Source organism: Octopus sinensis, linkage group LG4, assembly GCF_006345805.1.
Source record: "Octopus sinensis linkage group LG4, ASM634580v1, whole genome shotgun sequence".
In the NCBI taxonomy this organism is placed as follows: Eukaryota; Metazoa; Mollusca; class Cephalopoda; order Octopoda; family Octopodidae; genus Octopus; species Octopus sinensis.
In genome coordinates, this window is record NC_043000.1 from 3,150,960 (window position 1) to 3,163,385 (window position 12,426).

General features: G+C 39.7%; 1 protein-coding gene across 1 annotated transcript in view; it reads left to right on the top strand.

Moving 5' to 3' along the window:
- Nucleotides 1-12,426, top strand: part of LOC115210856 (proton myo-inositol cotransporter-like) — a 291,536-nt gene that overhangs the window by 256,083 nt on the left and 23,027 nt on the right. Inside the window, exons 3-4 of the mRNA XM_029779612.2 lie at nt 4,661-4,875; nt 9,066-9,177. Of these exons, the coding sequence (XP_029635472.1) occupies nt 4,661-4,875; nt 9,066-9,177 (327 nt within the window). The remainder of the gene's footprint in view (nt 1-4,660; nt 4,876-9,065; nt 9,178-12,426) is intronic.

Genomic DNA, 12,426 nt, shown 5'->3' on the forward strand with positions numbered 1-12,426 from the left:
AGAAGAGATCCAGTTTAGTTTTAAAGAAACCCACATCCACACCATGCAGGTCTCTCAGGCATTTAGGAAGGATATTGAAGAGCTGTGGTCCCCTGAAACCCAAGCTGTATTTTGATGGTGATGTTGGGATATTTGGCACCATGCAGTGGTGCCCCGTGTGTATATGAAAAGATTATGAACATGCTCATGATATAGTTTGTTAAATGTGATATTGTATATTTGAAACAGCCCACAATTCTAACCATTTTAAATCTTGATATATCTAAGTGTTTATGCTATAAACTTCTTTAAAACTCTGGCAAGATTTCAAACAGTTGTGGAAAAAATTGATTTTGATGTAATATTCTATGTTTGAAAATAAATATTGTATGACAAATAAAGCAGTAGGGTTAACCATTCTGTCAGTTTTCTCTGTTGATTGATTACAAATCAATAATTGATCCAGAAACATAAGAGAGAAAAAGTAGAAATAAGCTGCAATGAGTCTCAGCCTGTGATTCAATTTCTCTTCCTGATTGGAATTATTATATTTCAGATTTTGTTAAGTGTAAAAAAAAAAAAAAAAGAAAAAGAAAAGAATGTCAGAGCAGGTGTGTCTATGTGGTTATGAAGATGGCTTGCTAACCAAGAGGTCTTGGGTTCAGTCTCACTGTACTGTACCTTGGGCAAATGTCTTCTACCCTAGCCTCAGGTCATCCAAAGCCTTGTGGGTGGATTTGGTAGATGGAAATTGAAAAAAGCCTATCATGCATGGGTGTGTATGTGTGTGTGTGTGTATACATGTATATGTATGTGTGTATATATGTGTATATGTATGTGTGTATATATACATGCATATGTACGTATGTGTATAGATATGGGTATGTAAGTGTGTGTGTGTGTGTGTTCGTATCTCCTTGTTTTGGTGTTGGTGGTGATGCTTGCTTTGAAGAGAGACTTGTATGTATCATTTTACTTTCAGCAGTACAAACACTTGTACATACATTAATGCATACATGCTTTAACTTACAACATATATATATACATACATATATATATATATATATATATATATATATATATATATATATAGATAGATAAGAAAGTTGGTTTGTGAAAGCATGTGGGTGAATATATAGAAAATAGTAAAGAGTGAAAAAACTACAGAGGGCTTAAATGTTAATATATATATATATTGCGTCAATATTTCTGAAGAATATTACAAAATTAAAAAAAAAATTTTTTTTCTCTTATAATGACATTTTAAAAAAAATTTTGTAATATTCTTCAGACATATTGACGCAAATATATATATATTAACATTTAAGCCCTCTGTAGTTTTTTCACTCTTTACTATTTTCTATATATAATATATATATATATTGGCCGGCTTGCTTAGCCAGTGGGGTAGCATCATTGGAAGGCTAAAACAATGTGAAGCGCATTTTGACCAGTGATGTGTAACAGCATCTGATAGCCTGGTCGGTCACGGTGATATATATATATGTGTGTGTGTGTCTATAAATATATTCTTATACAGACATATTCTTGTATATCATAGTATGATTGTATACTGAGCGTTTATGTATATTAAAGAATATCTCTTTGCATAACATAGTGTTTCTGTATGCAAAGTATGTCTGTTTGCTTTCTTCCATACATAATTTATGTCTATTCTATAAAACATGGTGTATATCTCTATACATCACTGTAACCACCCCACCCCACCATCACTACCACCTCAACCACCACCACTACCTATTTCTTTACTACCCACAAGGGGCTAAACACAGAGGGGACAAACAAGGACAGACAAACGGATTAAGTCGATTACATCGACCCCAGTGCGTAACTGGTACTTATTTAATCGAACCCGAAAGAATGAAAGGCAAAGTCGACCTCGGCGGAATTTGAACTCAGAACGTAGCGGCAGACGAAATACCTATTTCTTTATTACCCACAAGGGGCTAAACACAGAGGGGACAAACAAGGACAGACAAACGGATTAAGTCGATTACATCGACCCCAGTGCGTAACTGGTACTTATTTAATAGAACCCGAAAGAATGAAAGGCAAAGTCGACCTCGGCGGAATTTGAACTCAGAACGTAGCGGCAGACGAAATACCTATTTCTTTATTACCCACAAGGGGCTAAACACAGAGGGGACAAACAAGGACAGACAAACGGATTAAGTCGATTACATCGACCCCAGTGCGTAACTGGTACTTATTTAATAGAACCCGAAAGAATGAAAGGCAAAGTCGACCTCGGCGGAATTTGAACTCAGAACGTAGCGGCAGACGAAATACCGCTAAGCATTTCGCCCAATGTGCTAATGATTCTGCCAGCTCACCGCCATCATCATCATCATCATCATCATCATCATCATCAAATCATCATCATCATCATCATCATCATCATCACCATCATCATCATCATCACATCATCATCACATCATCATCATCATCACCACCACCACCACCACCACCATCATCATCATCAATCATCATCATCATCATCATCATCATCATCATCACCATCACCACCACCATCATCATCATCATCATCAAATCATCATCATCATCATCATCATCATCATCATCATCATCATCATCATTTAACATCCATTGTCCATGCTGGCATGGGTTGGACAGTTTGACCAGGGCTTGTAAGCTGAGGGGCTGCACCAGAGTTCAGTCTGATTTGACATGGTTTTCTACAGCTGGATGCCTTTCCTAACACCAACCACTCCGTGGGTGTAATGGGTGCTTTTACATGCCATGGGCATGGATGCCAGTTGCATGACACCAGTGTCTGCCATGATTATGATTTCACTTGGCTTGATGGATCTTCTTCTCAAGCACAGCATAAGGCCAAAGGTCTCAGTCATTTGTCATTGCTTCCATGAGGCCCAATGCTCAAAAGGTGCTTTTTACATGCCACCAGCATGGTTGCTAGTTATGTGACATTGGCTTCAGCCACATTGCCTCTGTGAGGCCCAACACTCCACACACACACACACACACAGAGGCTTCATTCAGTATCCATCTACCAAATTCATTCATGAGGCTTTGGCCAGCCTGGAAAAGTAGTAAAAAACACTTGCCCAAGATGTCTGTCACACAGTGGAATTGAAACTGAAATCACATGGTTGGGAAGCAAACTTCATCACACAGCCATGCCTGCACCTATAAATAAAGTGACATTTTATATCAGTCATATTTAAGGTCAGTACCAGAAGTGCTGAGTATGCAGGGAGTATCTATCTCTTTAGTTTCCAGCTTATCTAATTCCAGTCTTCCCTGACATCAACCTCGCAGTCTTTGACTTACCCCCAGTTTATTAAACTTATTTTCATCAATTTTTAAAATGTATAACAGTTCTATATAGCAATGTGTATCTCTCTTTTTACTTATTTTTTTCCTATGTATAAAAAAAAATTGCTTTTTCTTCAGTATTTAACTGCAAATTTTTTTCTCCTTCTGTTTCCCCCCTTTTTCTGACTGTACCCACTTTGACAGCCCCTTTCATATCTGTTTTCTATTTCCTTCCTTTTTTTTTATTACTTTCTCCACATTCTATACATGTTACATAACTTCCAAACTTTTTATGCATTTATTTTCTCACTATTTATACCATTTATTCACCAGTGTTTTCCTTAAAATCTATATTGCTCCTACCTTCTCTTTCGCCTAACACACATGCCAGCCCCCCCCCCCATCCTTCATGCCTTCCTTTCACATACAATATGATTACACCTTCACACCATCCTTCTACATTATCCCATATCACTACACTTCCATACTTGTACACCTCCACACACTAGACTCACCCCAAGAAACCACGTACACCTGTAGTGACGCCAGGTTCCAGACACCATTTTGGGATTTTCATCTATGCATGTGCAAGTATCAGTCTTCCGGAAGTCCCTTATGCACATACACAGTAATCAGCAGCAGCTAGCTTTTACCACTTTTCTTCCTTTTGCTTCCTGCTGCCGACAGAACCAAACGTGACCAGACAAGCTCCATTGAAGGCGAATATGACTTGGCGAGCTGTGAAGAATGCCTTCAACAATTGTGATTTAAACCGACTCTGCTGTTTCCACCCCCGGGCGTCCAGGCTACCGATGTCAATGTCCAGAGATGGAATGCTTATTTCGGCAAAAATAAGTTATTATTGTTATTTGTTCAGAGATTCGTGTTCCTGCTATTTTTCCTTTCTACAACTATGTAAGGAAATGTGAGGCACCCAGCCAGTGCCAATATCGCATCCTACTACACACCCAACAGCACCACACACACTCCTGCCCTATGCCTATCACTATACATTGATGTCCTTCTATACATATATATTTCATCTCACCTTCTCTTCCCTTCTTAACTTCCTCCACAGAATCACATTTCCTCCTTGTTCCTAATTCTTTTTTTTTTACTAACCACCTTTTCTCATTCTTTTTTTTTTCTTACCATCTTTTTCCTTTCTGTCATTTTCCCTGATGAAGGACAAGTGTCTGAAACGTCAACACTTTTTCCTTTTATTTAAATGTTAAACTAATACATTTGTTAAAACTTGTCCTTTCCATGTTGTTGTGTATTTTTTTTTTCCTGTACTCCTTGACTAATACATATATTTATATATTTTCTCTCTTACTCTATCCCTTCCATTCCTAATTCTCAGATATATGCTGGGCCTGGCTGGAATTCCTTCTGCCATTCAGTTTATTGGGTTCATATTTATGCCAGAATCTCCACGCTGGTTGATTACTCGAAACAGAGACGATGAAGCAAGACTAGTCCTACAAAAGATGAGAGGCTACCGTGATATTGAAGAAGAACTAGAAAATATTAAAATCAGTTGCCATGAGGCAGAGCTGCAGGAAAAGACAATTGCAGGTCAGTGTATATTCATACATACAAGTTTGTGTGTATGTGTGTGTGTGTGTTTCACAGTATGTGAATGCGTATGTATGCTTATGTGTATATGTAACTTATGTGTGTTTGTGTGTGTGTACACAGGCATTTTTGCTTAGCCTTGAATGTGTTTGTATCTGTCAGACTGATCGAAGATGTCCTTCCATGACCATTCCATCTAGGCATATTATATTTAAGATTATATTAACCAACGTACCCTTCATTCCTTTTTTATCATTTTTATTGTTCAGCTCCAGATCTGTCCTGATTTAGCTGCCCTACAATCAAAGGCATTCCAGCTATGGCCACATCTGAAGAAAGACCACTCACTCCGCTAATATTCCCTCAACCCTCTGGCCCACAGACATACTGTCTCCCCTCTCTGCCCTTTCTACTTCTTCTACTGTAACCGCTGTTTCTTGAAGTAGGCTAGTCATTTGTTCCTCACTCCTTTCATCAACAATATCCTATCCGGTACCTCAAGCTCCACTCTAGTCCCTGTGTGCAGTCCTTTCTAGGACAGCTGCCTTCTGAAATTCCTTCTCTGCACGTGTTTTCTCTGTAGCCATTTTATTGCATGTTGATCTTACCCAGTGTCCATGGAGCTTGCAAAGGTCATGAAGGCACAACCCATCCTCGTGACCAAACCAATACAAAAATAACAAAAACACATCTAGAATTAGATTATCCAATATGATGTAGCCTTCAGTTTTTAAAACCATAATAAATTCTTTATTATATTTAAAGTAATTGAAAGACACACAGAGCATCTCAAAATAAATGCAGTAATGAAAGGGTTAAGATAAGCCATCAGATTTTTGTTGGTTACTCGTCCAAAATAATTTTGTACTATCTGATGTGTTTATTGAGTTAATGTAGAATTAAGTGTCCTGTCCAGAAATATAGCCATCCCTTGATGATTCACACTGGGTTTAAACTCAAAGTCCATGAGTTGGCACTACTGAATCAGCTATTTTCCTTATGTACTATAGGAAGTGGGGAGAGAGTCATCATCATCATCATCATCATCGTTTAACATCCACTTTCCATACTAGTATGGATTGCACGATTTGACTGAGGACTGGCGAACCAGATGGCTACACCAGGCTCCAATCTGATCTGGTAGAGTTGCTACAGCTGGATGCCCTTCCTAACGCCAACCACTCCAAGAGTGTAGTGGGTGCTTTTACATGCCACCGGCACGAGGGCCAGTCGGGTGGTACTGGCAACGGCCACGCTCAAATGGTATTTTTTACGTGCCACCTGCACAGGAGCCAGTCCAGCGGCACTGGCAACGACCTCACTTGAATGTTTTATTCACGTGCCACCAGCACAAGTGCCAGTAAGGTAACGCTGGTAAAGAGTGTTGAAATATTTTAAGATGACAAAAGAGAAGACAATAGTTGATGTCAGTCTTTCAGTGAATGATCCAAGCTTGTCAGAAATATCTGAAATGCTGATTTATCCATATAGCTGAATCAGTAAGATAAAAGTTCTGATCACATTTATTGGCCATAAACAATTCAGGCTGATTAAGTCGGTGTCGACTGAGGCGAACAGATAGAAACAGCTGTCGTTTGATTTTAATGTACAACCACATCAATTATCAGCATCACAGAGTATTTAAATAAAGGCAAAAACACTTCAGTTTTGTGCACATATTTTCTTGACAGAAAGATATTCATTATAATTTCTTCATTATTCAAAGAATGCACAGCAATCTCTTTATATTAATCGCATCTGAATTCTATTTTGCTTGTCGTCCACTTCAGATGTCTGCCTGGAAAATCTTCCCACCTCTAATACATTTTCTTCCTGTCTTTTATCTCTCTCTCTCTCTCTCTCTCTCTCTCTCTCTATTCCTTGTTCCTTTCTATGTCATTCAATCTATTTCTGTGATATTTCACCATTTATTCTAACCTGGCTGCTGTGTCACTTAAACAATTTTCCCCATTTGTTGTATAACAAGCAAAACAAAACAAGGACCTTGTTGTCGTGTTGGTCATGTGACAGCAAATATTAGTGGCTTACTAGTAAACTAGCAAGATGTCAGACCATGAGACTGCACATATCCACAGGAATTACAGTATTCTTCGATCATGTGATGACTAATGTTGCCTTAATGCATGCTAACAAGAGATTAGCTAAATGACACAATAGGTTAGTTCAGACATAAACGTATAAGTTTGCACATATATTAACATAAGGAAACTAGAATTATTTAAAAATCAAGTAATGCAGATCCTCATCATTTAACATCCATTTTTCTATGGTAGCATGAGTCAGACAGAAGTTGCTGAGGCAGCTTTTCTGCAGTTAGACAACCTGCCTGGTGTCCAAGCAAAATAATATTTCTCCATGGCTAAACATGTTCTTCACAAAAGACTGGAAATGAACAACACCTCTTGTATGACAGTGATGCTCATTCACTGCCATCATATGATGTCAAGACAAACACACACATATAAACACACTCACATATGTATACACATACATCAGGCTTCTTTCAGTTTCCATCAAATAAATCCACTCACAAGGCTTTGATTGGCCCAGGCCTATAGTAGAAGAACTTGCTCAAGATGCTGCACAGTGGGACTGCACCTGAATCCACAGTTGGCAAACAAGCTTCTCAACTTAAAAAATAGGCACAGGAGTGGCTGTGTGGTAAGTAGCTTGCTTACCAACCACATGGTTCCATGTTCAGTCCCACTGCATGGCACCTTGAGCAAGTGTCTTCTACTATAGCCTCAAGCTGACCAAAGCCTTGTGAGTGGATTTGGAGGGAGAAACAGCTGTACCTGCAACAAGCTGGTACTCTTTACAGCTGAGTAGACTTGAGCCTCATGAAATGAAATACTGAAATACCTTGCCCAGTCCAAAAAGGGAACCCACAAACCAATGATCATGAGCCAAACCTCCTAACCATTAGGCCATGCTCTACATACTGCATTTAACTATTAACTACATATGACTATCATACATTTGAATACTGAAGGGTTGAACCTTCTTATCAGAAGGTTAAAAATATGTCATAGTTTTCAGTCATTGATATATATTGGATGGAAAATGATTTTGGAACTATACTTTATTATATGTTGTCTCCTCAGTTGATAGCCTGGTTTAACACTCATGAGTGATCTTAGCGGAATTCAATTTGCTGCAGGACTTTTCCATATGTGATGCTGGGTGGTAAAAAGTTTGATTTCCAACCATATAGTTTCAAGATTAGTCCTACTGCATAGCACTTTGAGCAAGTTCTACTGTAGTCCCAAGCCTACCAAAGCCTTGTGAGTGGTTCTGATAGAAGGAATCTGAAAGAAACTCATCATATATATATATATATATTTCTTTACTACCCACAAGGGGCTAAACACAGAGGGGACAAGCAAGGACAGACAGACGGATTAAGTCAATTACATCGACCCCAGTGCGTAACTGGTACTTAATTTATTGACACCGAAAGGATGAAAGGCAAAGTCAACCTTGGCAGAATTTGAACTCGGAACGTAACGACAGACGAAATACAGCTACACATTTCGTTCAGCGTGCTAACGTTTCTGCCAACTCGCCGCCTTTTATATATATATATATATATAGATGTATGTGTGTGTGTATGTGTGTGTGTGTGTGTGTGTGTGTGTGTCGTCTGTCTGTCTTGACATTGTGATTCATCATCATCATCATCGTTTAACATCCGCTTTCCATGCTAGCGTGGGTTGGACGATTTGACTGAGGACTGGCGAACCAGATGGCTGCACCAGGCTCCAATGTTGATCTGGCAGAGTTTCTACAGCTGGATGCCCTTCCTAATGCCAACCACTTCGAGAGTGTAGTGGGTGCTTTTACGTGCCACTGGCACGAGGTCCAGTCAGGCAGTACTGGCAATGCCCACAAAAATTCATTTTTTAAAAAATTTTACATGTCACCTGCACACCGGCACAAGTGCCAGCAAGGTGAGTAAATAATGTCATTCATTTCCAATATTCTGTGGAAACATGTCTGGCCATAGAAAATCTACCTCAATAAATTCCATATGACCCATGCAAGCATAGGCAAGTGGATGTTAAAATGATATAATGGTGATGATGAGGGTGATGATCTCCTACTCCAAGAGCAATAAATATATTGGTATATTCGCAACTAAATTATCACCATTGTGTTTTCAATTTCAGGTAAAAATCCAATAATTCTACAGATGATACAGACACCATCAGTACGTCGGGCACTCATTGTTGGTTGTAGCTTACAACTTATACAACAAGTAGCTGGTATCAACACAGTTATGTAAGTATATCTTTCTTCTAAAATGGATTGCTAATGTCTTTGTCTGTGATATCAGCAGGACAAGGATGAAAATGACCAGAAAGATGTGATCAAAGGAATGAAATGAATAGATATTTGACTCAGAGTGGTATTATGCCATTAATGGTTAGAATATAAGCGATGACTGGCGTCTGTGCTGGCAGGGTGTCAAGAGCACCATCCGAGTGTGATCGTTGCCAGAGCAGCCAACTGACTTCCGTGCCAGTGGCACTTAAAGGGCACTATTCGAGCGTGGTCGTTACCAGTGTCGCCTTACTGGCACTTGTGCTCGTGCTAGTAGGTTGTCAAGAGCACCATCCGAGCGTGATCGTTGCCAGAGCAGCCAACTGGCTTCCGTGCCAGTGGTACATAAAAGGGCACCATTCGAGTGTGATCGTTACCAAAGTCGCCTTACTGGCACATGTGCTGGTGGCATGTGTAAAAGGATTCGAGCGTGATGTTGCCAGAGCAGCCAACTGGCTTCTGTACATGTGACATGTAAAAAGGCACCATTCGAGCATGATCGTTACCAATGTCGCTCCACTGGCACCTGTGCTGGTGGCACGTGTAAAAAGATTCGAGCGAGGTCATTGCCAATACCGCCTGACTGGCCTTTGTGCTGATGGCATGTAAAAAGCACCCACTACACTCTCAGAGTTGTTGGCGTTAGGAAGGGCATCCAGCTGTAGAAACTCTGCCAAATCAAGATTGGAGTCTGGTGCAACCATCTGGTTCGGCAGCCCTTAGTCAAAATCGTCCAACCCATGCTAGCATGGAAAGCAGACGTTAAACGATGATGATGATGATGATGATGTTAAAAATTGGCACAACTGTCTAAGACAGGTGCTGTGAAATTACTGCTGCCAATCTTCAGTATGGAAGGATATAAAGGACATAATCCTGAATGTAAGCATTTTCATTATCAAATATTCTGAGTATTTCATGTTATGTACAGATAGAGAAAGTACATCTTTCTCGTTTATCATGGTGGGGGTTTGGTTCCAGAAAATCTCAGTAATAAATGAACCCTTTCCACACACTTTGTAAATGGAATGAATGGTAGATTCTTCAATGCTAAACTCACAGCCCACAACTGCAAAGCTTCCACTACCATTTAATTTTCTGAATTACCTCAACCTTTTCTTGTTGAGAATACATTTATTTGTGTTGTTTGTTTGATCAGGTGTCTTTGTAGTTTTTTCTTTTCACTGGTCTTTTCCAGTTGATGGGTATGAGTAGGAAAAGTCATATAAAAAATACAGGTGTGGCTGTGTGGTAATAAGTTTGTTTCCCAACCACATAGTTCTAGGTTCAGTCCCACTGTGTGGCCCTTTGGGTAAGTGTCTTCTACTATAGCTTCAGGCTGAGAAAAGCCTAGTGAGTGGATTTGGTAGCTGGAAACTATAAGAAGCTCGTCATGTGTGTGTGGTGTGTCTTGGTGTCAGTTTGTTCCACACCACCATTTGACAACCGATGTTGGTCTGCCTATGTCCCTGTAAAGGAAATCAATAAAATAAGTTCAAAGCAGTGCCCCAGCATGGCCACAGCCTAATGACTGAAACAAGTAAAAGATTAAAGATAAATGAGCCTTGAAGCACACTATGCAAAGCGGCAAGTTGGCAGAATTGTTAGCACGCCGGGCAAAATGCTTAGCGGTATTTCGTCTGCCACTACGTTCTGAGTTCAAATTCCGCCGAGGTCAACTTTGCCTTTCATCCTTCGGGGTCGATTAAATAAGTACCAGTTATGCACTGGGGTCGATATAATTGACTTAATCCTTTTGTCTGTCCTTGTTTGTCCCCTCTGTGTGTAGCCCCTTGTGGACAGTAAAGAAATAAGAAGCCTGTTGCATATATATATTTGTGTGTGTGTGTGTGTGTGTATGTGTGTGTGTGTGTGTGTGTTTGTATTCGTTCCCCACCACCACTTGACAACCGATGTTGGTCTGTTTATGTACCCGTAACTTAGTAGCTCAGCAAAGGAAATCAATAAAATAAGTTCCAGGTTTTAAAAAATAAAGAAAGAAGTGCTGGGGTCGATTTTATTCAACTAAAAATACTTCAAAGCAGTGCACCAGCACGGCCACAGCCTAATGACTGAAACAAGTAAAAAATTGAAGATAAACGAACCTTGCAGCTCACTATGTAGACACAAATGATAGTCAGTGCATTCCGTTCATTGTGGTTGGTCACTGGGGCACATTTTGCACTACAAGCAGAATCTTTGACTAACCACTGATCCATGTTATCACAGATCAATTTGTGATAAGCAGATCATGGTTCACAATAGAGTGTACTTTGTTATCCAGGAACAGTGATAAATGAGGCTGTGACTGTGTGGTAACAAGCTTGCTTTTCAACCACATGGTTCCAGGTTCAGTCCCACTGCATAGCACCTTGGGCAAGTGTTTTCTACTATAGCCTCAGGCCAACCAAAGCTTTGTGAGTGGATTTGGTATTTGGAAACTGAAAGAAGCCTGTTGCATATATATATTTGTGTGTGTGTGTTTGTATTTGTCCCCCCCACCTCTTGACAACCAGTATTGGTGTGTTTACATCCCCATAAATTAGCAGTTTGACAAAAGAGATTGATAGAATTAGTACCAATCTTAGGTGTAGGGGTTGCTGTGTGGTAAGTAGCTTGCTTACGAAAGTGTGGCACCTTGGGCAAGTGTCTTCTACTATAGCCTTGGGCCGACCAAAGCCTTGTGAGTGGATTTGGTAGCCGGAAACTAAAAGAAGTCCTTTGTATATATATATATATACATATATATGTATATGTGTGTGTGTGTGTGTGTGTGTGTGTTTATCCCCCCAACATAGCTTGACAACCGATGCTGGTGTGTTTATGTCCCCGTAACTTAGCAGTTCAGCAAAAGAGACCGATAGAATAAGTACTAGGCTTACAAAGAATAAGTCCTGGGGCTCGATTTGCTTAACTAAAGGCAGTGCTCCAGCATGGCCACAGTCAAATGACTGAAACAAGTAAAAGAGTAAAAAAGTAAGTGCCAGGGTGGATTTGTTCGAGTAAAAATTTTTCTCGGCAGTGCCCCAGCATGACCACAGTCTAATGACTGAAACAAGTAAAACATAAAAGATAAAGATAATATATTGCAGTCTGGTCTTCCATACAGAGGGTTAACAGCAGTGATTCCATACATCACGCTTCTATAGAAAAGCCAATGTAATTATACAAAAGGAATATTTTTTTTTGAGAGTTCATTGGCCATAA